Source organism: Leopardus geoffroyi, chromosome C1 (assembly GCF_018350155.1).
Source record: "Leopardus geoffroyi isolate Oge1 chromosome C1, O.geoffroyi_Oge1_pat1.0, whole genome shotgun sequence".
Lineage (NCBI taxonomy): Eukaryota > Metazoa > Chordata > Mammalia > Carnivora > Felidae > Leopardus > Leopardus geoffroyi.
The window spans coordinates 196,870,804-196,896,837 of NC_059328.1; the positions used below are offsets into that span (position 1 = coordinate 196,870,804).

Genomic DNA, 26,034 nt, shown 5'->3' on the forward strand with positions numbered 1-26,034 from the left:
GATTATCCTGGATTTCTGCCACATTTAAATAGTATAATACTATCCCATTTGACATGTAGCTGTTATATTCTCAGAAAACATATTATCCTTATTATATTACAGAATTTTTGTGGGGGTGGGGTGGGGAGTGAAATGAATAGAGTGTAAAATTTGGAGGCAGAACTTCAACAGTTGAGTCCCAGCTCCACATCTTATAGATTGTTGACTCTTTGGTATAACATTCTAATTATTATAGATTAAGTTTCTTTATATTTTAAATGGAAAAAGTGATCATCATATGCTTCAAATGTAACAGTATTTGACAAATATAAATGTGTACCAATTATTATTATTAGGAAAATATGGACAGGTCAGGAAAGTGTGATTCCAACAGAAGAAATGGTAAGGCCAGGTGGTGGAATTCCAACCTTCTTCATGACTTCTCTATCTCATCACAATGTCAGTCTCACAGAGAACCTCTTGGATATCTTAAATGATATATGCCTGTGATATGGCACACAAAACACTTCTGTCTATAGTTGTGATAATCAATATATAAACCCAGAAACAGGCAAAAACCTCATATAAACTGTAAAAGCTGAAAGCAAGCAATGTCCTAGTGAAAGGAGGATGGGTCATTGTTTGAGCTCAGTTCTACCAGCTTCTCAGACACCATAACCTAAATTGTATTCTTACCTGCTTAGCATTTCAAGTTTTACTGATTGAGTGATCAAACAGGTTTTCTTGATTCCATTCTCTAATTTTCTACGAATAAGTGATTCAGGTTTACTAAATCTTTTCTACTTTTGACTTAATGCCTTTCCTAAACTCTAGATATATTAATTGACAATGTTCACACTGGGTGGTAATTTTAAGTATATGGCTCAACAATGCTGTCAATATGAAAACAAAATGTGTTCATTAAAAACTTAATTTTTTTGTTCTTTATTAGTTATCAAATAATTTTGAAAATTGAAAAAAAACATTAACTATTAGGGTTTTTTAATGTGTAGTTTATAAACTGTCTCAATCTTTTGAGAAACAGAAGAATGAACAAATAAACTGTGAAAACATACAAATTGAAATAAATTAATAAACTAGTTACTCAGCAGCAAAATTTTATGCCATAGGAGACAGCAAGAGGAATAGAAAAAGCATGGGACTGGTTTTGCAGTCTCCTTGTTATTGTAATTACACATTTTTGAAGTCTCAGTCTCTCTGAAAGATACATTGTTTTTCATTATTTGACTTTTGGTACTTAAGTATGCTAGTGTTTAAAGAAGTCGTATATAGATAGCTTGACTTGCTTTAACAACCCATTTCAGAATTTTACTTCCCTATGTTTCATGTCATTATTTACAGTATCCACATTTCTCTTTCTGTGGATTAATTGCATTTTCCACTAATATCTTCAGTGGAGAAAGAAAATAGCTGTATATGCCCTTTGCATACTTACTTGGAGATCATTTACATATTGAATTGTCTTTTAGAAATTGGTTCTTGAGGCCAAATCACACCACTTCTTTTTCTCAGAGGTCTGATTTTCCAAGTTTAATCATCCTTATGGTAGTCCTCTGAACTGTCCAAGCTTTACACATCCTTCTTTAGATGAAGTTCCAGAACAGCTCATTGGGGCCTAATGGAAGTTTGGAGTGCTCAACGATATCTTTTTTCTAGCTTATTAAGTGCTGAATAACCACTCTAGTAGAAAAATTAGTACTATTTAAATTCCACATAAATTCTTACGGAACAATGTTGAGCTCTTGGCTACACCCAAATGTTGGTCCCCAAATCATCTTTTGAGAAATGACTCGATACACACACACACACACACACACACACACACACACACACACACACACAACCTGGAAATTTGTCTAAAGAAGGATGAATGTGACACTTTGGAATGACAAACTCATATTGGCCTCATTATTAAGAAAAAGCCTGAATGATGGGAAACAAAGGGAGATCTAAAAAGGAACTACCATTTTCTCTATAAGGCTAACTTCAAACATTTAATGCCAGTGTGTCCATAAAGACTTTCCTAATCCCGTAGCCCCTCCTTCCATTCTCATAGCTCAATATTTCTCTCTGCCATAGTATTTAACACACTGTTTTAGATTTTAGTTTATGTTTGCCTTCTCAGTCTGTCTTAATGTCCTTCACAAGTCCATAATAGTTAAATAATTAAACACAAATATGAGTGTCTTATAGTTTACCTCAAACACACCATGAATTTTTACATTTGCATTCTTTGTATGCCTCCTCTTTCCAGATGTTTCTTCTTCAAAGTAGAGCTCAAATATCACTTCTCTATGGGCTTCCTTGATGACCTACTTTCCATCCCAAAGACAGATAAATTTCTCTCTATCATTTTTGTTCCTATAACAATTTACACATATTTATATTTTATCAATTATTTTGGTTCAATCTAATTACTTATAGATCCATCTTTTCAACACTGTGCAATTTCAAGGGCATCTTCATATTCTCTTTTTAAATGCATTATATGGGACATAAGTATTTAAGAAATTTAATTTGTAAATATTTTGTCTCTACTACCAAACTGTAAGCCTCTTGAGGGCAGAATATCAAACATGATTCCCCTTAGTATGCTATAAACACCTGCTGAATGGATGGATAGACGATAAAGCAATGACATAATAAACATTCACACATGTAACTAAATAAGCCAACACAACCACAGGTGTCTTCAAGCTTACCGGTCCATGGCATGTGAGGATGCCGTCTTCCATCTTCTCGCACTGGGGGTCACACTCCACACAGATGGAGCCATTCTCAAACTCTCGAAATTCACTGTGAAAACATCAGCTGCATGAGGTGGTATAAGCAAACAAGCTGTCAACTTAACAAATGAAGTAACATCTGCTAAAAGTCTTATTGGCAGAGTAAATTCTAGAGTTTGTTTCTCAATGTGCCAGGAGCATCAGAATCATTTCCCTGTACATTAAGGAATAAGCTCTCCATTAGGAGAAAAGATAAACTGCAGCCAGATGGCTCTCCCTGCCCTCCACTGGGTTCAACGATAGACTCATTCAGGAAACATCTCTCTTGTGAGAGATATTCTAGCAGTCTCAAAAAAAAAAAAAAAAAAAAAAAAAGGAGAGAGAGAGAGAAGAAGAAAAAAGTATGACTCTTCCGATGACACAGCAGAATTATTTTCACTCTTTTTTTAAAGTAAAGCTGTGCCTGTTTGTCTCTATATAAAATGTTACTCTTGGCTGAGCTTTATTTTTTAAACTCTGAAAGAACTATTGTATTTTTCTTGTTGCTAAGTTACATGATATTCCCCATTCCTGTCCTTCAAATCCCAAGACTCTTCAATTTATTTTTGGTGAAACTTCAAAAAATGCTTTGATTTCTTTTCTTCTTTTAAAATAGCTGCCTTGGAGAATTAGAAAAAATAGCTTTTTATGGCAGATTTTATATTCTTAGATTATTGATCTAATATCACAACATCTTTTTTCAGTTTAAAATCTTTTTGAAGTAATTCTATAAAGTATAAAATTAAAAAAAATTAGTTCAATGGTAACATTCTAAAACTTTTTAATTAAAACCTAGGATGATGTTATCCCTTTCCAAACCTAACATTTTGTGGCCATTTCAATATTAAATGTTATCAGTATGTAAGTTTTCCAATCAATACCTATTGTAAAGTTTTCATTTCAATAATTGGTTATCATTCATGTACATCATGTTTATACACCCCATTCCAACTAATGTGTGAGTGGATGAGGCACTGGGTAACGACAATTTAGAATGTCAGTTACAAGTCATTAACAAAACATGACTAAATATTTATAGCTTCTGTATTATGTCATGTATCATGTATGTCATGTCTCATGTCTATGTATCATGAGCTATCATTCCATACTCAAAGCATTGCAAATATGGCATTTAAGGATTAATTGCATGATAAATTTAAATTTATTTTTCCTAAAGTGTTCACTTATTTTTACAGTGAACTATCCCATTTGGCTATTGTAAAGTGTTAATAAATGATAGAAGTCTAAAAGGTGGGCTATATTTTCTGTTGGTTAAATTAAAACTACACTTACTTCAAAGCAAAATATTGGGTTTTCAAAACACATGGCATAAATTGATGGTTTAGTTATATATCAGTGCACATATTTATCTACGTGGATTTTCCATTTTTAAAGTGTGATGTTGGTTTGCTATGGACTAAGCTTTTGATGCATTTTATTGAGTTTAAAATCTCAATTACATATAAACAGACTGTTTTTTTTTTGTTTTGTTTTTGCATGTTTCATCATTAGTGATATAAAGCACTCAACAGAGGAAATCTTCATAATATAAAAGTCAAAATGTCCTGGTATGAAGTGGTACCTCAATTGTGAAGAGAATCATTAGTATTATTTCTATAATGAAATTATAAAATTATAAATAATTAACATGAAATTATAACAAAACCTGCAATCGTCAGCAAATTCCTGTTTTTAAGAATAGAGTTTTGGGTTACTAAAGGGTTATGTTACTGAATGAAGGTCATAATTTTTGTGGTACTAAAACATAGGTCATTCTTTTCTTTCACTTCTTCAAAACCCTTCCCTACACACAGAGTTAAGGAGTAAGGTGAATATGTCATAAAAAGTCATGGAGACAACCCAGCTGCCTTTTCTTCTGCAGATTAGACGTCTATTTGTATGGCTTTGGGCTCTCTTCCTTTATGCTCTCAGAACGGATCATTCCTACAATTTTTACTATTTCTTCACTCTTCATTGTCACTGTCTCCATCATTGCTTTTTCTTCCCCGTTTCCTATTGATTATACTATGACTGCCAGAGATTCCCTTTCTCTTGAGTCTGACTTAGCAAATCACTGTCTACTGAGCGTGAGTTTTGCAGACTATGCTTTTTGTCACTTGTTTTTGCTACTCTACATTTCTCACAGCCATGCTGTGTGTGCTGCCTTAGCCAATCCTGTGAGCCAGAACCAATGCTCTGCAGTCAAGTCCTTCCTAAACTTCACTGGTGTTCCTTCTAGGACTTAAATCCCTTAACATTTCTAGACTTAATTTTGTAAATATCTTCTGTAAAAGGGAAAAATCGTGTTTCAGTGAGAGGTTGTGAATGTTAAATATATAAAATGCCTACAAAGAGCTTAGATTGGCACCCTTTCTGATGTTCCCATGTTGTTCTTAACGTTTCAAAAACATTTAACCATGTTGCCAGATAAGAACAATTTTAAGACTGCACTGTAATGAGCTTTCTCTTTCATTTTAAATGCCTGTGCACTCTAATTCCGAGTTGCTGAAATACAGTGGCTTCTATGACCTGGATTTGAATGCTAACAGCCAGGAATTAACTGGTTTTCTAGTCCCCTTCAAAAAGTCCTCTTTTTAGGATTTCTTCTCATATGACAGTCAAAGCTATTTTTATATAAAAATAGTTTCCCTGATTTTGGTAAATGTCACATTTGTATTTGTTTTCAGTAATTTTAAGATAACTATTCTACCTAGCCATCTAATCAGCTTGGATAAATTGACACGAAAAGGAAATGATTCACACAATTAGGCTATTTATCCAAGATTTAAAACTAGGAAGTGATGAAGTTAGGATTTGAATTAATTCTTCCTCAAAGGCTGTTTTAACTAACTGCCAAGCAATGTCAGGAGAAATTAGCCAGTGCCACGAGATTGGAAGTGGGAAAACCTATCATTGCATAGACTAGAATTACATCAGACTTTTACAAGGTACTTTCACTTATTATCTTTCAAGCTAATTCTTGTATATGATTTCCTAGAGCCCTATTACTATTGCAAAATACATGAAAAACGTTATAGCTTTTAATACGTTTGATTTAATGACTTGTAAAATGCTAAACTTTCAAAAACAGTCTGGTAATCAGTGTTGTTTTTTTAGAAAACAGGTTATTTTTCCTTAGCTTTCATTATTTTGCAGACATGAGACAGAGGGTAGTATATGCATTTGCATATGTATCATTTTCATATATCTGACAAGTTGAAAATGGAAATGTTAAAGAAAAACAATAGCATCTGGAAAGATACAGGACGGAAATCAGATGGTCTGAATTCTAGTGTTGGCTTGTTTCTACAGTGTTCTGACACTGGCCAACACTTAATTCTACCAGTTTTCACTATTTATAAGATGTTGCTGTTAGAAGACATGATTGCCACAGCCCCATTTCCTCTTCAGTCCTGTATGTATGTGTATATATACACACATATATACATGTATATATATATATATGTATACACATATATACATGTATACATATATATACACACAAATAAACTTGTAATTCACTAAATGGAATTAAAATCTATTAGTTACACTTTAATAGCATCGATTGCTAAACAACAAACAAGCATATTTTAATCATATTTTAATCAAGTATTTTATGTTCAGATAATATCATTCTATTGTAATAATGAGAATAAGCATGAATACAATTTAATGAGAAAAGAAACACAGAATTTGCTATCCATTATCAAATTTATAAATTGATTGTAATTTACAAAATTATAAGCTGAAATTTTCCTGAAAAACAATTAAATTCTTATTAAATTGTTTCATACTTAAATTTCTCATTTTATTTTTTTTCCTAAATTTCATGAAGGGAATTGGTTTCTTTCAAAGAAGAGACATATCAATATTATTGTGATCCAAAGATTTCTATCTTTCTGATATAAAATGCAAAAGTGCAATGTTTCCTCGGATCATGAAAACAGTTATTTAAAATGGGACAATTCTATAACTGCATTGAAGAAATCATAATTCATGGTTTTATTTCAGCAAAAGCAAAGGCACTGTACATTAACCATTTACAGGTCACTTAAATACCATAATATTGAATTGTACAGGACATGTAGAATTTTAAAACAAAAATTCGAACCTGTAAAAAAAAAAAAGATAAAATGGGACAATTCATGAAACAAAAGAAGAAATGAAATAAAGAACTTCAAAACTACACTTTTACAGAACTGTTGAAAATCCTTTTGGTGAGCATTATGAGAAAATTTGAATCAGGAACAGTACTAAAAAATGTATTATCACACTAATGAAGGACAACTGTGATGCATGAAATGATATGTTATGATAAACTGATTTTATGACTATGTGAAATGCCATGCAACAAGATATATGCCAGGTTTTATTGTTGGCAATGTGATTATTGTAGCACCAGCAGGAATTTAAAATACTTGATTTAAAATACTGCTTAGGTTATCTTTAGAAAGTGGGAGAACACTTCCAAAAACTTCTTCAAATAGAAACTACAAAGGCAATTTTTCTATAGGGTTAAGCAGTTGTCAGAGACTCAGAAACATGTATTGTTTCTAATACACAAATAGACACAGAACTTGGATGGAAAAAAATCAAAAGGTATATAGTATTCCAGATTAAAATTAATAGGAAAGCATGTGAAAAAAAGATTATTGGAACATCTGAAAGATTACTTGTAATAATCTCCTTCATAAGGAAAATATGAATATATTTTTCAATTTTGCTTAAGTACAAACTGCTATAATTTACTAAGAATGATCTATTTTGGTACACTTTTTTAAAGTGTGTATAATAGTTGATACATATTTGGACTTATTTCAGATAAAAGTCTTTCCCTTAAAACAATTCTATTGTTGTCACCTTTATGCAACAAGAACTCCCCTGAAAAACCTTGGCCAGCACACACATTCTGCAGTTTTACCATTTTCTTATCATTTTAAAATCTGAAACACTCAGTAGTCAAACTTATGAGGTAAAGGCAACATTGTAAGATGCCTTACCCATCATAGAGGTTACAAGACTCTATGCAGCTCCTTCCTCTGCTGAAGCGACGGCAGGACAGGCATTGGTCTGGGCCAGGTCCCCAGCAGCCATCACTTGAACACAGATGGTTGCACACCATTCCTGCAGCAGCTAAAAAGCACACCAAATTCAAGGAAGAAACAAAACAGAAGGCTGTGTCAAAACTTATCATTTTAATATGACTCTTCCTAAATAATGCTGTTTCTGAAGAAGTGGGATTGAAAGAGATCTGTGGCAGATAACTCTGTCTGCTTACCCAGTCAGTCACCATGACCCACCCTACTGTCACCTTCTTCCATATTGCAGAGACCTCATCAGTGTGTATGCATATAACCACTACATTTCTCATGAGAATGACCAAATATCAATTGTCTACATCAAAATTCTAGGGAGGAAGCATGAAAGAAATTAATCTTCCAATTAAGGTAAGGAACAGACCACCTTTCTCAATCCAAACCTTTGCTCCACTATGACACCAAAAATTTCTTCAATTCCATGTGAGAGCTTCATGAAGAGATAGAACAAATCATGTTTGTTTTAAAACAAAACAAAACAAAATTTAAAAAGAGAAAGAAAAAGAAGAATATCTGGAAGATAAGAGGGGAGAAAGAAATGGAAATAAAATACAAGTTTTTTTATAGGCCTCTGCTTGCCTTGCTATTTAGCCAAAGTGGCACATGTGAGGAAAACATTTTGCAAATATATGAAACAAATCATAGTAGTCATTCATGAGGAGGTATAAGAGAATAAAGTAATAACAAACTAAAATTTAGTTTTATCTCTGTATATTGGGGAGAAAGGTGCCAAAGAAAATTTGGACTTTTTAAAATTGCTACTTAAGTTTACCCTCTGTGCTGACAGCTCAGAGCCCAGAGTCTGCTTTAGATTCTGTGTCTCTGTCTCTCTCTGCCCCTCCTCAGCTGGTGCTCTCTCTCTCTCTCTCTCTCAAAAATAAACATAAAAAATAAATAAATAAACTAATTAATTAATTAATTTCTACTTAAGTTTGCCATCTCTGTTTCCCTTTATATTCAGTAACATTTATTCAGCATATTATTACTTATATAGAATAACATAATTTTAGTTAACGGATACTAGGTGTTGAATAAGAAGGGCCTATAGAGACTTCAAATGTTATTCTGAGTGTCTGAAAAGTTGATTTGTGGCATCTGAAACACAACTCTGTGTTTTCATAAAATATTAAGAATTTCCAAGAAGATTTAAAAAAATCAAAAACATCCTTATCTTCCCATTAGTTACCAAGTTTAATTATTATGGGATGCAAATTGCCATGACAAGAGCATTTGTGAGGTGGGTTGGGATAGAATTGAATATGTGAGTATAATATAAGCAGGAAACATATCTGTGAAAGTTACCTTCTCTAACATATTGCTTGAGAAAGTGAATTGCCAGCATCCATGATGCTAACTAGTTTTAAAACACTGAAACAAAATAGCCCAATTTGAAATTCATCCATGTTGCTGTGTGTATCAGTTTTCCTTTATTTTCCTCACTGAATATATTCCATTGTATGTATATACAGCATTTGTTAAATAAACCATTCACCTATTGCTACACATTTAGACTGTTTCCAATTTTGTGCTACTGAAATTAAGTTACTATAAACATCATGTACAAATCTTTGTATCGGCATATATTTTCACTTCCCTTCAGTAAACACCTAGGAGTAAAATGGCTAGATAATACGGTAAGTGTAAGATTAACTTGTTAAGAAATGATCAACTTGTTTCTCAAAGTAGTACTATCTTACATTCCCAATAGCAGTAAACTGAACTCAAAAATTAAAGTGTCCCCACATTTTTGCCAATATTGGGTATGGTCAGTCTGTTTAATTTTAGCCTTCCTAATAGGTCTGTAGTGATATCTCATTATGGTTTTGTTTTTTTTTTACTTTTTTAAAGTTTTTTTTAATGTTTTTTTTTTTTTTAATTTATTTTGAGACAGAGAGATAGTGAAGAGGGGAGGGTCAGAGAGAGAGGGAAACAGAGAATCCCAAGCGTGCTTCACACTGTCAGAGAGCAGAACGCAAGTGAGGCTTGAACTCACCAACCATGAGGTTATGACCTGAGCTGAAATCAAGAGTTCGACACTTAACCGACTGAGCCATCCACGTGCCCCTCATTAAAGTTTTGATTTGCTTTTCCAAAATGATTAAAGACACTGAGCATCTTTTAATGTGCTTATTTGCTGTCCATATATCTTGTTTGGATAAGAGCTACTGAATCTTCTCATTTTGTATTGCATTGATTGTTTTCATACTACCTAGTATTAAGAGTTCTTTACATATTCACTGTGTTTTGAAAATTAGAAGTTTTCAATTAGCAAACAAATTTATCAATTTGTTCTTTTATAAATTGTGCTTTGGGTATCATGTCTAAAAAATCTTTGTCTAATTGAAGGTAGCAAAGTTTTTCTATGATGTTTTCTTTTAGAAGTTTTATGGTATTGATTTTACATTCAGGTGTATGATCCATTTTGAGTTAGTTTGTATGGTGCTGTATTAGTCGAGGCTCTCCAGAGAAACAAAACAAATAGCATATATATGATTTGTCGTAAGGAATTGTCTTACACAGTTTTGGAGGCTGAAAAGTCCCTCCATTTGCCCCCTGCAAGCAGAAGGGCCAGGAAAGCCTATAGCATAATTCCAGTTTCAATCCAAAGGCCTGCAAACTAGGAGCACAGATGGTTTAAGTGCCATCTAAGGGCAGGAGAACACCAATATCCTAGCTCAGAAGTCATACTTAGAGAGTGAATGTTCCCGTCTGTCTTTATGTTCCATCCAGACCTCTAGTGGACTGGATGATGCCTATCTATTTTGCAGTAGATCCATTCAGTCTACAAATTCGGATGCTAATTTCATCCAAAAACACCCTCGCAGACACACCCAGAAATAATGTTTAGCCCCACGATCCAGTCAATTTGACACATAAAATTCACCATCACAAGTACTAAAGTTCTATTCATTTTTTGCATATAGATATCCAATATTTCCCGCACCGTTTGTTAAAAACACTATGTGCTGTCATCCAGGCTTTGTTGTTCCATTTAGAGAGCACAGATGAGTAGTTTTAGCATAATTCTTATGGATCCTTGGATTTTCAGAATGGTCATTGAGCACTGGCTTCAACTTTAAGTCACCAGCTGTGCTAGCCCCTAACAAGAGAGTCAGACTGTCCTTTGATATTTTGAAGCTAGGCATTGATTTCTCCTCTCTAGCTATGAAATCCTAGATAGCATCTTTTCCCAATATAAGGCTGCTTCATCTATACAGAAATTCTCCTGTTTGGGTTTTTATTTTTAGATAACTATAAATTCATGTGCAGTTGTCAGTAGTGATACGGGGAGATCACTAAAAGGAGTTCCCTTTACTCAATTTTCCCTAAGAGTGAAATCTTACAGAACTGTAGTTCAATAACACAAAGAGCATATTGACATTGATACAGTATAGATACAGAAGATTTCCATCACACAATGATCCCTAAGGTTGCGCAGTAAAGCTGCTATAAACATTTGCTTATCGGTTTTTATGTAAATATAAATTTTCATTTGTCTGGAATAAACGCTCAGCGGTATAATTGCTGGGTCATATGAACTAAAATTGGGCATTTTAGTTAACATTTGTTGTTGTTTTTGAGAAACGGCTGAACTGTTTTCTAGGTGGTTGAACCATTTTACATGCTCACCAGGAGTGTAGGAATGATCTCATTTCTGCTGTATTCTCTAGCATTTGGTTTTGTCACTAAAATAGCTCTAGCCATTCTGATAGGTGTATATGGATATCTCATTGTGGCTTTAATTTTAATTTCCATAAAATGGATAATAATATTGACATCTTTTCGTGGTCTTATTTGCTATCCATATATCCTCCTCAGTAAAATGTATCTTTGTCTTTGTCCATTTTAATTACATACTTTCATTGTTGAATGTTGACAGTTCATTATATATTCTATCAGCTAACCTATATCTATATATCATCTAACTTTTCTCTTTCTTTCTCTCTGCATCTGAGTTAAAAATAATTTCTCTCAATCTGCAGCTTGCACTTTGGTCCTCTCAATAAGATCTCTTTCAGAGCAATTGTTTTAACTTTAAAATCTAATTTATCAATTTTCCCTTTTATAGATTGTGCTTTTTGTGACAACTCTAAATTCTCTGTCTAGCCATAGGTCCCAAATATTTTCTCTTAATAATTTTTCAAATGCTTTTTCTATATTCATTAATATGGTCATGTGATTTTTCTTCTGTAGCCTATTAATATATATTATACTGTTTGATTTTCTATATTGAATAAGCCTTGAATCCCTGGAATAAGCCCTGTATAGTTATGCTGTACAATTAATTTATGTATTGTTGAATTGTTGAGTACTATTTGCTCTACTTTGCTAAGGATTTTTGCTTCTATATTCCTGAGAAACACATTGGTTTGTAGTTTTCTTTCTTTCTGTCCTTCTGCTTTTCTTTTTCTTTCTTTCATTTATTTCTTTTGTTTGTTTGTTTGTTGGTATCTTTGTTCACATATGTATCCTAATCTTAAAAATCATCAGTGCAAAGTGGAAATAATTACTCATTTTACAGATGGGCAGAGACTCAGGCTAAACTGCCTCAGGCTACAAGTGTCAGACTAGGGGTTTCAATGCAGTCCTGCCTTGTTCTCTTTACCCAAGTGGGGATGAAAGTCCCAGCTCCATACCCCACCTTCTGTGACACCAGATGCCAGGGAGGTCGGGGCACCTTGTTTTAGTCTTGTGAGGGTAGAAGCCCACACTTCTCATTCCTTTCCATGGGTGAAGTTGGGCCATGGTTTTTTTCTGTGGTGTTTGGCTAGAGTAGAGTAGTTGTTGCCTAAAAGATTTCTGATACAGTTAGTATGCCCCTTTCCTGGTCCTTTGGAGAGAGAGAACAGGATTTCATTTCAGCTTTTTTGGTAGTGTTTCTGAGTTTTCAGTTTCTTTGCCTCCAAATCTGGGAGGTAGGAGACAAAAAGAAAACCTAGGGGCCTCATATCTGTGCTCTTTCTTGGATTCCAAGTTGCCAAATATGTCTTCCTTCTTCTCCCCAAGTATCAAAATCTTACATTTCTTTTATATATAATGTCCAAGGTTTTCAGTTGTACTTAGCAAAGGGAATAGGCAAAGGTACATCTAATTCATCTTACCAGAAGCAGAAATGCTAGTACACATCTTTAATTTACTGCGGTCTATTTTCATTATATTCTACCACTATTTCAGTATTTTCTAGCACTTAATGTATGTTCTAAGAACCCTAAGGTAGGATAAATCCATTTCTCCATTACTAAGCTTTGAACGACCATCATACATTTTATTTTTCTACATGCTATTCATACGCTCATTATTTTAGTCTAAACATTAGATTGCTCTTTTAAGAGAATTAAATAATAAAACAAAGATTCGATATATGTATCCATGTAGGGCTCTTTATCCCATATGTAGAACCATATTTTCATCTGGTATTGTTTACTCACACCAAAGGACTTCTGTTGATGTTTCTTGCAGTGTGGTTTTCCCTTGGTGCTGCTCTCTCTCTGGAACTCTGTCTCTGTACTCCAGCTGCCTTGGTCTCCCTGGAATCTCAGCTCTGCCCCCTCAACTCAAGCAGTCTCTGGGACTCTTCTGGGTTCCTCCTGACTATGCTGTGGTCTAAAAATTCTCTCAAAGTAGTTGGTCAGAGCCATCGCCAGGCTCACTTCATTTGTTTCTGCACTCTTAGGAATCACTCTCCTTCATTATCTAATATCTACTCTCTTGCCAATTGTCATTTCATACATTTTGTTTTTCTTGTTGTTTCATGAGGGAGAGTAAATCTGATCCCTGCTATTATGTCTTGGCCAGAAAAGGACATCCTATATTTACATTAAAAAATGCAACATGGGATCACTTGCTGTTTCTTGTTTAGAGACAAAAGTTTTCATAGAATATTTCCCCCAAATTCCCCAAAACAGCTTCTAAGCACCCACAAAACTTTATTAAAAAGTATATCTCCTTTGAAGTGCCCGGGTGGCTCAGTCAGTTGAGCATCTGACTCTTAATTTCGTCTGAGGCCATGATCTCATGGTTCATGCGAACAAGCCCTGCCTAGGGCTCCATGCTGATGGTGTGAAGCGTGCTTGGGATTTTCTGTCTCCTTCTGTCTCTGCCCCTCCCCTGCTCATGCATGAAAGCCCCCCCCCACCCCCCTGGCTCAAAATAAATAAGTAAACTAAAAAAAAAGTATACCTCCTTCTATCCTGTTTTAATTTATTTACTTTATAGTTATAATCCTAAATAATATATAAATGTAATTTTTAAAGATAGTCTGAAAGAACAGAGACTGAATAGAGTGCTTTCCTATGTAGCTAAGATTGTCCCTCTTCTCAAATATATTATTATTGTAAGTAACTCATAAAATTTGCGGACTTTGCTTAATTACAGTTTTCTCCACGTCTTAGATTTATTAAACACCATATATTGTAACTATTTTTTTTCTTCATATCGTGTGGAGACTCTTCAAAACTTGAATGATTTTGTGTTCTACTTGGGAAAGGCTGACAGTTTATCTGCTATATTGATTTTAAACTAATAGCAAGAGTTCCTTCTTTCTTATTTATTTATAATGCAGGGAAAGAGGGTTCTCTCACCATACAAAAGAAAAGTCAATTGAAATGGAATCTATACATAGGTTTCATATCACTGATTACTTACATGTATATGTGACTTGTACTAACTTACAGATGTAAGGAGATTAAAAATTGGTTCAGTTAAGCTGACTGAACATAAATGTGTAAGATCAAATTCTATTTCATAGAGTTAGAAAGAAGCCAAAGATCTATGGTATCAACCAATATAAAGTTATAATACCCATTTTTATAATCATTCAGCCATTTTAAGTTATTAATAGAGTTTAACACTCTGCAACATGTATACATTTATATACACTTCTAATACACATTTGCATTTGAATAAATCCCCAAAAGTGGAAAAAAAAAGTTACATTAATAAAGCAATTTGTAAATACAAGCAGAGTACAGACAAAATCACATTGCAATGTTATGAATCTGGCTCTCTGCTTTCATCACTTTCAAATCCTTTTAGGAAATAAAATCAAGGCTTCAAATTTGCCAACTTCTAAGTCTCTCAAATGCATTTTCAATTTCTTCCATTAGAATGTTGACAAAGTCATTAGTACCCCCTGGTTACTGCCAATTTCATGATATCCTATCACCCTTTGGTCTATTTCACCAATTCTTACTCATTTTTTTCAGGTTTCAAAGCCTCACACTCTTGTCCCTTCTCCATTCCTCTCCCAAGAGAGATGGACTCTTTGATATTGGGAAGGATAAAAGCTGCCTTCTTTGATTTTCTATTGCATGCTTTGAATTATATGGACAGGAGAGTTCTAGCTTCACCCAAGCTCCTACCTTCTTTTCAACTGCTTAATGCCTCCCTTACTCTGAATTTTTAGATCCTCAATTTCAGAACAGTTTTAGACCAGGAAAACACTAAGCTATCTATTGGGGGAAAGTGAGAATAAACAGAAAACAATTACTTTCTTCTCATTTTTTTCCAAACCACTAGACGATGGTATTGAAGGCTGTGTTGATCATTTTCTCCAGAGTGAAACCAAGAGAAGTGTCTTCACACAGCATAGAACAAAAGGCCAAGGAAGCTTCTTCTTTGAAATTCTTCAGAGAAAAGAACTTTCGATTAGCACCCAGAATTCAACAGTCTCTGACCTCCCAGAGTGATAGTCACATGGGGAAGGAGTAGAAGGCCTATTCAATGGCTTACAGTTCAAAAGGCCATTACAAGCCTCACTAAAGAAACTTTAGGAATGTAGTGATTAGGCAACCTTTAACTTACTCTGTATTTCTCTGGAAGCTGTAAAATAGATTTTTCTTTATCTCATCTGAATTGTTATCTGTCTGTTAAAAATGTGGAGAGATAATAATGTGCTTAGTATTTCAACCTCTATATAGAGTATTGAACTTGCTTTCATTAAAATAGATGCAAGCTTAAATAATGGTTCTTGCTGCTGTGCTGCATGTGTTCAAGTAAATGGACTAGCTCAAAATATTGAAATAGAATACCTGTCTACACGCACAAATGCAGAAAAAATATTTTTTCTTTCATATACAAAACTATCCATGCTGTTTGTATTACTTACTGTATATAGAGGCATAGGTTTTATTTGGAATATATTTGAACAGATACCACTAGCCTTTTTTTTTTTTTTTTTAAGGCTAAAATACATGATTTAGTTGTAGTAGCTCAGTTTTGTGATCAGAGCAGTATAGATTCAAATCCTTATTCTATGACTAGCCATGTAGCCTCAGGCAATTATTTACATGTTACTCACCTGAAAAAATGAATGATAATATATCCCTTTCAGGGTTGTGATGAAGAATAGACCTCATATTAGCAGAGTATTTAATGCAGGATTACTTGGCTAAATTAAGCCCTCAATAAATATACTTAAGAGAAATATGAAAACACACAAGTATATTCATGTGTTTACTTCTAAAAATATTTGTTGAGAAACTACTTAACTTTATGCTAGACACTGCTAACAAATAAGGATATGATGAAAACATGAAACAAAATACATATTCTCTTATCTACAGCTTACAGTCTAGTTGAGAAGACAAGCATGAGATAAATAATCGCTGAGAGACAGAGAGAGAGAGAGAAAGAGGGAGAATGCACTGAGAGAATATAGCACTTGCCTTAACCTAATCAGTAAATTGCATTAGGTCTACCCACATAAGGCGGAATAAGAAACTGAGATGAGAAGGATAAATAGGAATAATTAAAGCAAAGAGGGCTGGGGGAATTTGGGAATCACAACTCTAGCCAAGAGGGACTGAGCAGGGAATAAGATTAGTGATTATAGAGAAAAGGCTGGACATGGGCAGTGAGTGGGAAAGTGGTACCTGATGAGATAGTGGAGGTGTACAAGAGCCAGATTATATAGGATTTACAGGTCATTTACAAGATTTTCTGCTTTGTCCAAAGAGTTATGGGAAGCTGTTGGAAGGTTTTAAACAGCATAGTAAGGATCTTATATTTTTCCTTCTCCAAATTTTTATTTAAAAACCAATTTGTTAACATACAGTGTAATGTTAGTTTCAGATGTAGAATTTAGTGATTCATCACTTACATACAACACCCAGTGCTCATCACAACAAATGCCTTCCTTAATCCCTACCATCTATTTAACCCAACCCTTACCACCTCCCCTCCAGCTTTTTATCTATAGTGAAGAGTCTGTTTCTTGGTTTGCCTCTCCTCCCCCACTATGTTCATTTGTTTTGTTTCTTAAATTCCACAAATGAGTGAAATCATATGGTATTTGTCTTTCTCTAACTGACTTGTTTTTCTTAGCATAATACTCTTTGGGTCCATCCACATCAGTGCAAATAGTAAGATTTCATTATTTTTTATGGCTGAATAATGCTGCAGTGGACATAGGCATGCAGATATCTTTTTGAGATCTTGATTTGATATTTTTTGGATACATCCCTAAAAATGGGATTGCTGAATCATATGGTAGTTCTCTTTTTAAGTTTTTGAGAAACCTCTATACTGTTTTCCATAGTAGCCACTCCAACTTACATTCCTGCTATACAAGATTTTCCTTTCCTCCACATCCTCACCATCACTTGTAGTAAGTTCTCTTATTTTAACATGTGTGAGGTGTGGTTTCCATCTGCATTTCCATGATGATTAGTGATGTTGAACGCCTGTTTTCATGTTCTTGTTGGCCATACGCGTGTCTTTTTTGGAGAAACTTCTCTTCATTCCTCTGCCCAATTTTAAACAGGAAAAGTTTGCAGCTTTCTGTTGAGTTGTATGAGTTTCTTACATAATTTTTGTATAAACACCTTATCAGATATAATGATCTGTAAATGTTTTCTCCCATTTTAAGGTTGCCTTTTCTTTTTATTGATTTTTCTTTTGCTGTGCAGGAACTTTTTAGTTTGATGTAATCCCACGTGTTTACTTTTGCTTCTGTTGCTTCTGCTTTTGGTGTTATATTCATAAAATTATTGCCAAGACCAATGTTAAGGAGCTTACTACTGCTTATGTTTTCTTCTATGAGCATTATGTTTTCAGGTCTTATGTTTAAGTCCTTAACCCATTTTTAGTTAATTTTTGTAAGCGGTATGAGATAGGCATCCTATTCCATTATTTTGCATGTGAACATTCAGCTTTCCAAACATCATTTATTAAAGAGACTATTTCTTCCTGCATTCAATATTGTTGGCTCCATATAAAATATTAATTGACTATATATGTATGGGTTAATTTAGAGCTCTTGATTCTGCTTCATTAGTCTATCTATATGTTTTTGTACCAATACCACACTGTTTCAATTACTATAGCTTTGTAATATAGTTTAAATCAGGAGGCATGAAGCCTCTACCTTTGTTCTTTCATAAAATTGACTTGGCTATTCAGAATCTTTCGCAGTTCTATAGGAATTTTAGGATTTTTTTTTCTATTTCTGTGAAAAATGCCATTGGAGTTTTGATAGTGTATTGCATTTATATATGACTTTGGGTACTGTGGACATTTTAACAATATTAATTCTTCCAATCCATGAATGTGGGTTATCATTCCATTTATTTGCATTTTCAATTTCTTTGATCAATATTATGTAGTCTTTGATGTATAGATATTTTACTTCCTTCATCAAATTTATTCCCAAGTATTCCTAAGCTGTGGCTTTTGCATACTCAGTCTTTGTTATGTTGAGATATGTTTCTTCTATTTATTCTATACCTAATTTGTTGAGAGCTTTTTTTCATGAAAAAATGTTGAATTTTGTCAAATGCTTTTTATTCATCTATTGAGATGATGATGATTTTTGTCTTTCATTCTGTTAGTATGGTGTATCATTATATTGATCTGTATATTCTGAACCATCCTTGCATCCCAGGGATAATTCCACTTGATCATTGTGAATGATTATTTAACTGTGCTATTAAGTTCAGTTTTCTTAAAAAATTTTTTTTTAATGTTTAGTTTTGAGAGAGAGAAAGAGAGAGAGAGACAGAGTGTGAGCCTGGGAAGGACAGAGAAACGGAGACACAGAATCTGAAGCAGATTCCAGGATCTAAGCTATCAGCATGGAGCCCGACTAGGGGCTCAAACTCAGAAACTGTGAGATCATGACCCGAGCTGAAGTCGGACGTTTAACCCACTGAGCTACCCAGGTGCCCCTAAGTTCAGTGTTACGATATTTTTTGAAGAATGTTTGAATCCATATTTATTCAAGGATATCAGTTTGTAATTTTCTTTTCTTACAGTGTCCTTATCTGGCTTTCGTATCCAAACAATGCTGTCCTTGTAAAATGAATTTGGGAGTGTGCCCTCCTCCACAATTTTTTTTGGAAGAGTTTGAGAAGGATTGGTATTAATTCTTCTCTAGATGTTTGGTAGAATTCACCAATAAAACTAGAAAATAATAAATAAAACTGGGCTTTCTATGATGGGAAGTTTTTAATTACCGGCTCAATATCCTTACTTATCTGTTAAGATTACCTGTTTTTTCAAAACATAATTCAAACTTGTATGTTTTTATTAATTAGTCCATTTTTTTCTAGGTTGTCTACCTTGTTGCCATATAATTGCTCATTGTAATCTTTTAATAATCCTTTGTATTTCTGTGGTATCAGTTGTAATGTCTCCTCTTTCATTTCTAATATTATCTGGGTCCTCTCTCTTTTTACCCTGGTAAGTGTAGCTGAAAGTCTGCCAATTTTTGTTTATCTTTTTAAAAAAAAAAAAAACACTGTTCATTTCATTAATCCTTTCTATTGTTTTTCCATTCTATATTTCATTTATTTCAGTTCTGATCCTTTATATCCTTCCTTCTGCCAACTTTGGACTTCGTTTTTTCTTGTCTTTTTTAATTCTTGTGGTATAAAATTAAGTTGTTTATTTGAGATCTTTCTTTTCCTTTCTTTTGAAATGTAAGTATTGCTATATTGGGGCGCCTGGGTGGCGCAGTCGGTTAAGCGTCCGACTTCAGCCAGGTCACGATCTCGCGGCCCATGAGTTCGAGCCCCGCGTCGGGCTCTGGGCTGATGGCTCAGAGCCTGGAGCCTGTTTCCGGTTCTGTGTCTCCCTCTCTTTCTGCCCCTCCCCCGTTCATGCTCTGTCTGTCTCTGTCCCAAAAATAAATAAACGTTGAAAAAAAAAATTAAAAAAAAAAATGTAAGTATTGCTATAAACTTCTCTCTTAGGACTTGCTAAGCTGCATCACATTAGTTTGGTATGGTGTGTTTCCATTTTTGTTTAAGATATTGATTTATCTTTTAATTTCATTTAAGGACCAATTGGTTGTTAAGTAGTGTGTTGTTTAATTTCTACATATTTGTGGATTTTCTAGTTTTCCTCCTGTTACTGATTCCTAGTTATATACCATTATGGTCAGAAAAGATAACTGGCATGACTACAATCTTTTAAAATTTGCTAAGACTTGTTTTGTCACCTGAAATGTGATATATCCTGGAGGATATTTCATGTGTGCTTGGAATGATATACATTCTGCTGCTATTGGATGGAATGTTCTGTATATGTCTTTTAGGTCCAGTAGGTCTAAAGTATAGCTCAAGTCCAGTGTTTCCTTATTTCCTTATAGCTCAAGTCCTTAGTTTGTGTATGGATGATCACTAAAAGTGGGGCATTAAAGTCCCCTGTCATGATTGTATTGTTAGTGATTGCTCCCTTCAGATCTGTTCAGATGCTCTGTTGTTGGTTGCATATATATTTATAATTGTTATATCCCCTAGGTGAATTCACCCCTCTTTTACTACATAATGACCATCATTGTCTTTTGTTACATTTTTTACTTAAATTCTATTTTGTCTAATATAACTGGACCTGGTTTCTTTGGTTTCCATATAATATGCTCTCTTCTTTTGCCTAAAATAATTTGAGTTGGGTTTTTGCCATTAAAAGAGCACTGGATTAGTTTCTTTTTGCTATTGTAATAAATAACAAAATGTAATCACTTAAAACAACACAAATTTAGTCCTAAGAGTTCTGGAGGTCAGAAGTCCTCTTGGGAAGAGGATCATCATAAGACTGTGTTGCAGTGACGTCTATGAGTAGGGAACATTAGGTATATATGTGGAATGAGGGTGTAGTCTTTGTAACATGTTAGAATGAGTTAAAACTAGAGAAGTTAGGAGGGATAGGAATGGGGGAATAATTGATAAGACATACCCACTCACTCACCATATTGAATAGGTTGAACAGACATGACCCAAAGCTTTGTTTAATATTTTTTTTAATTTTTTTTAACGTTTATTTATTTTTGAGAGAGAGAGAGAGAGTGAGAGAGAGAGACAAAGCATAAGCGGGGGAGGGGAAGAGAGAAAGGGAGACACAGAATCTGAAGCAGGCTCCAGACTCAGAGCAGTCAGCACAGAGCCCGATGTGGGACTCCAACTCACTAGCTGTGAGATCATGACCTGAGCCGAAGTCAGACACCCAACTGACTGAGCCACCCAGGTGTCCCCAGCTTTGTTTAATCTTAAGTATTCTAGTTACTATATCTCTGACTTGATGGCACCTGGGAAGGAAATTCTAGTGGGGAAGATAACAGGCAGCAGGGACAACAGTGACAAAATATTAGAAAGTCCTTGAATATTCTTAGAACACTGAGCACATTATAAAGTACCTCTCAGGAGGCACATTAACTGTAATAGAGTAAAATAAATTCGTAAGTGTTTTGTTGAAACTCTAAATACATAAAATTTAATAGTACAATATATTGTGCTATAATTACTCAATTAATTTGTAAACTATTATTAAATATTCCTTTGTTTTATTATGTTATCTTACTAAAAGGAAAAAAAAAGAACACCATAGGATGCCTTTTAAAGTTCATTCTTTATCTTTGTCTCCCCAAACTATTATTAAATATATAGTTTCATGTTACTCAACTGTGAATTTTCCTGTCGTACATCCTTTTTGAGGAAATAAATCATCATAGGAAGAAATGAATTATCAGGACTATATGTTTTTAATTATATTTCTGACTATAGAATAATAGGAAGAATGATGGGGGCTGTGACAGTAGTTTCTCAAATGATTTCCCACAGACATCTGCCTCAGAATGATCTGGTATGTGTTAAAAATGCAGAATCCTGGGCCTCAAACCACTGTATGCATTCGTTTCCTAGGGCTGGTGTAACAAAATGCCACAAAATGAGCAGGTTAAAATAACAGAAATTTATTTTCCCACAGTTCCAGATTTCAAAATCAAAATGTCCACAGGCTGTTTCCTTCTTGGGGGCTCAGAGGGAGAATCTGTTCTTTGCCTCTTCCCTAGCTTCCGGCGATTGCTAGCAATCCCTGGTGTTCCTAGGCATACAGCTGCATAACTCCAGTCTCAGCTTCTGCCATCACTTGGATTTTTTCCCTATGAGCACGTGTATATGTCTGCATGTGGCGTTCTCCTACCTGTGTCTGTCTCTGCATCTCTCTTTTTTCTACAAGCACTTGGGTCATATTGGATTAAGGTCCTACTCCACTCCTGTGCAAACCGCATTTTAATTTACATCTTAATTACATCTACAAAGACCTTATCTCCAAATAAGGCCACGTTCACAGGCATTAGGACTTTAATACATCTTTTGGGGAGATACAATAGAAGCCACAACACTTATCTAAGCAATAATCTCTGGAAACTGACATACAGACTTCTGCATTTTTAATAGTTAAAAGCTGGTGCCTTAAAATTCCCCAACTACTGATCTAGCAGCGAGTCAGGTTAAAATGTTGCCATTTGTGATAAACACTGAAGCCTGCAGTCATTCTGGTTTTTGTTGTTGAGGGGCCATCAGTTCTTCCAGAATTTCTGGTTTACAAAATGGAAGGAGCGTCAGGTGCCCTGATGTTTACCTTGTTTTTTTTAAATTTTTTTTTTTCAACGTTTATTTATTTTTGGGACAGAGAGAGACAGAGCATGAACGGGGGAGGGGCAGAGAGAGAGGGAGACACAGAATCGGAAACAGGCTCCAGGCTCTGAGTCATCAGCCCAGAGCCTGACGCGGGGCTCGAACTCACGGACCGCGAGATCGTGACCTGGCTGAAGTCGGACGCTTAACCGACTGCGCCACCCAGGCGCCCCATCACTATTCCCTTTTTCTAGATGCATGTCCAATGAGAAGGATTTTATAACTATCACATTTCAGGAACACCAAAATCATAGATAAATGTAAAAAAAAAAATCATAGATAAATGAAGAAATTTATATTCCTTTTATATTCTTTGTCTAAAAAATCTACTCCTCATCACCAAATATTTATCTCTTGAAACACTAAACTAAAATTAATATTTTGTGGATATTTTTATAAAGCATGAAGTCTGTTACTTATAAAGCTGATTTTAAAATGTTTGAATTACAAGAGTAAAGAGAGAAAGTATTTAGAGGAGTCTCAAGCATAGACCTGTTTTATCCATTAAAGATCTCAGGAGGTCATTTTTAAATTCCTCAACATCTAGGCTTCTAGTGACAACTCTCATTTCTTCAATATCTACCAGTGGTTTATGTGCTACTTGCACACTTAAAACTCACCACCTTGATAATGTGAATTGTTTTTTTTTTTTTTTAAATGAGGCCCTTGATATTTCTCCTTTCTTTCTTTTTCCCCAAGAAGAAATGTTTCATTAAGTAAAAAGTTAAATATTGCATCTTTACACTATGTATTTATATGTATTTATATACTATATAATCTATTTTAATAAGAAAATATAATTGTATAATAATAGTTAGCATATATATAGCACTTGTTTTGAACCAGGCATTCAGTGAAGTCAGTACTATTATTAACCCCATATCCAAATGATAAAAACTGAGGTTCAGAAATGTTAAATAGCTTACCAAAGACCAAACATCTAATAAATAGTTTTCTTGGGATTAAAACCCAGGCCATTTGGTTCTGGAGTGTGCTCCTAAATGTGATGCTGCACTGGGTATGTTTCAGTAATTCAGGTTTTCTTATGAAAATCCATCATTTCTCTTTGTTTGGGGGAAAATCAAGGTGAAATGGAGAGCATAGATTTTGAAACTAGACAAATGCTGGGTTCAAATACTGAATATGATTTTTAATAGCTCAAAACAGTGGGGATATTATTCAACTTACTGATCATCTATATATTCATCTGCAAAATAGAGATAATGATACTTTACAAGATGGTGGTAAAGATGAAATTAAACTATACAGATCAAGAGATAGAGCCTGGCACTGTTTTGTCATTTAGCTGGAATACTGCAGGAGCACCTGGGTGGCTCAATTGTTTGAGCATCTGATCCTTGATTTTGGCTCAGGTCATGATCCCAGGGTCATGGGATTGAGCCTATGTCAGAGCCTGCTTAAGATTCTCTCTCTCCCTCTGCTCCTCTCTAGCTGCCCCTCCCCCCTGACTTCTCTAAAATAATAACAACATATATTGCAGACACCTGAGATCAGTAAAGGAGAGATGAATTATCAATAAATTATGTTTGAGGGGTGGCTGGGTGGCTCAGTCAGTTGAGCATGACTTCGGCTCAGGTCAGGATCTCACAGTCTGTGGGTTCGAGCCCCGCATCAGGCTCTGTGCTGACAGCTCAGAGACTGGAGCCTGCTTCAGATTCTGTGTCTCCCTCTCTCTCTCTCTTCCCCTTCCCCACTCATGCTCTTTCTCTCTCTGTCTCTCAAAAATAAATAAACATTAAAAAAATAAAAATAAATTATGTTTCATCAGCATCCTAATCAATTAAGGATTTAAAAAAAAATCATGTTACACCAAAACTTCTGGATGCATTAGAAATTTCAACAGAGTGTGTAATATACTAGAAATAAAAGACAAAGACAATGCCAGGATCATAAACATGAAAAAAAAAATCTATCCACTTAACTAAATAAAAATATAAAATATTTATCAAAAGGCAATTTTTTTAAATTACCTAAGAGAGGGAAAGTTATACATAACACATTCAAGAGATAAAAATTTAATATACTTAATTTGTGATGAGGTCTTTCAAATCCAAAGGGAGAAGACCAACTCCAAGTTGAAAATAAGCAAAACTCAGACTGACTAATTTACGAAAGAAGAAAATTTAAATGCTCTGTCAGCTAAAAAATTATAAATTTAAAAGACCTCTTTTTCACATTTCAGATCACCAAAATTTAAAACCATAGATAATACCCAGTGTTACAAAGAGCAGTGGAAAATATTATCTATCAAACATTGTTTAGGAGAAGTGTAAACTGACCTATCACTTTTGAAAGATGACGTAGAAAAATACACCAAAATTTATCATATGTTACCTCATTTACACAGGAATCCCACTTCTAAGTATTTAGCCTAAGGAAATAATTGTACTTGCAAAATACTTTATGAACTAAGATCCACATTATGGCAGTGCTAAAAACGTAAAAAATAGAAAATAAATGACCATTAATATGGCAATTACTGGCTAAATGTATTTATATGTATCTTTTTAAAACAATAAGAACGCCACCATGGAAGATGCTCATAATATATTAGACAGAGACATATGGCTGAAGACCATTTAAATCTATATGTTATGATACTGTTTCTATGTGAAGAGATATGCTTCACTACCTATATATCTATAAACAAAAATTACATATTCTTTTTCCATGTTTTTACTGTTTGGAGTTCTAACAATGATAATTAGAAAAATAAATGTAATTTCATTTTGAAAAGTTAATTATGAATTTAGTTTCTCTTGTTTATGTTTAGTTTAAGTGTATATGTACAAATATTTTTAAGATAAAGGTGTATGGGTTTAAATATAACTCAGATTTTGAAGGGTTAATGTAATATAATCTCTTTACTGTTTACGTTTTAGAGTTAAATTTTATATTTAGATATTTTAAGAAACTTCAAACACTTTCATTAACCTACCCAAAAACTTCTTCCAACCAGCACTGTCATTTTGCTCATGCTATAGCCATACAAATGAAGGAGACAGAAAATGTTCTAGCTTTTCATATCCTAGAGTTTCTCTCAATCTCAATCTCTTCAAACTATAAAGTCTGCTTTTAAATTTTTGACTTAAAAGTGTAAGATGGCTCAAGCCACTTCTACACTTTACAGATGAGGTGAAATTTTTCTTTTATTGTCATTACTGTTTAAATCATGTTGAACTCCAAAAACAATGTTAAAAATCAAGGATGCCTTGTCTTTTAAGTTACCAAGACAAT

The 26,034-nt window shown here is 34.2% G+C and overlaps 1 protein-coding gene across 6 annotated transcripts in view; it reads right to left on the minus strand.

Annotated features, from left to right (window-relative positions):
- Positions 1-26,034, minus strand: part of ERBB4 (erb-b2 receptor tyrosine kinase 4) — a 1,138,739-nt gene that overhangs the window by 264,605 nt on the left and 848,100 nt on the right. For all 6 annotated transcript variants that reach the window (XM_045481110.1, XM_045481107.1, XM_045481111.1 and 3 more), the window contains exons 13-14: positions 7,766-7,898; positions 2,703-2,796 (exon numbers count right to left, since the gene is read on the minus strand). In XM_045481110.1, the coding sequence (XP_045337066.1) occupies positions 2,703-2,796; positions 7,766-7,898 (227 nt within the window). The remainder of the gene's footprint in view (positions 1-2,702; positions 2,797-7,765; positions 7,899-26,034) is intronic.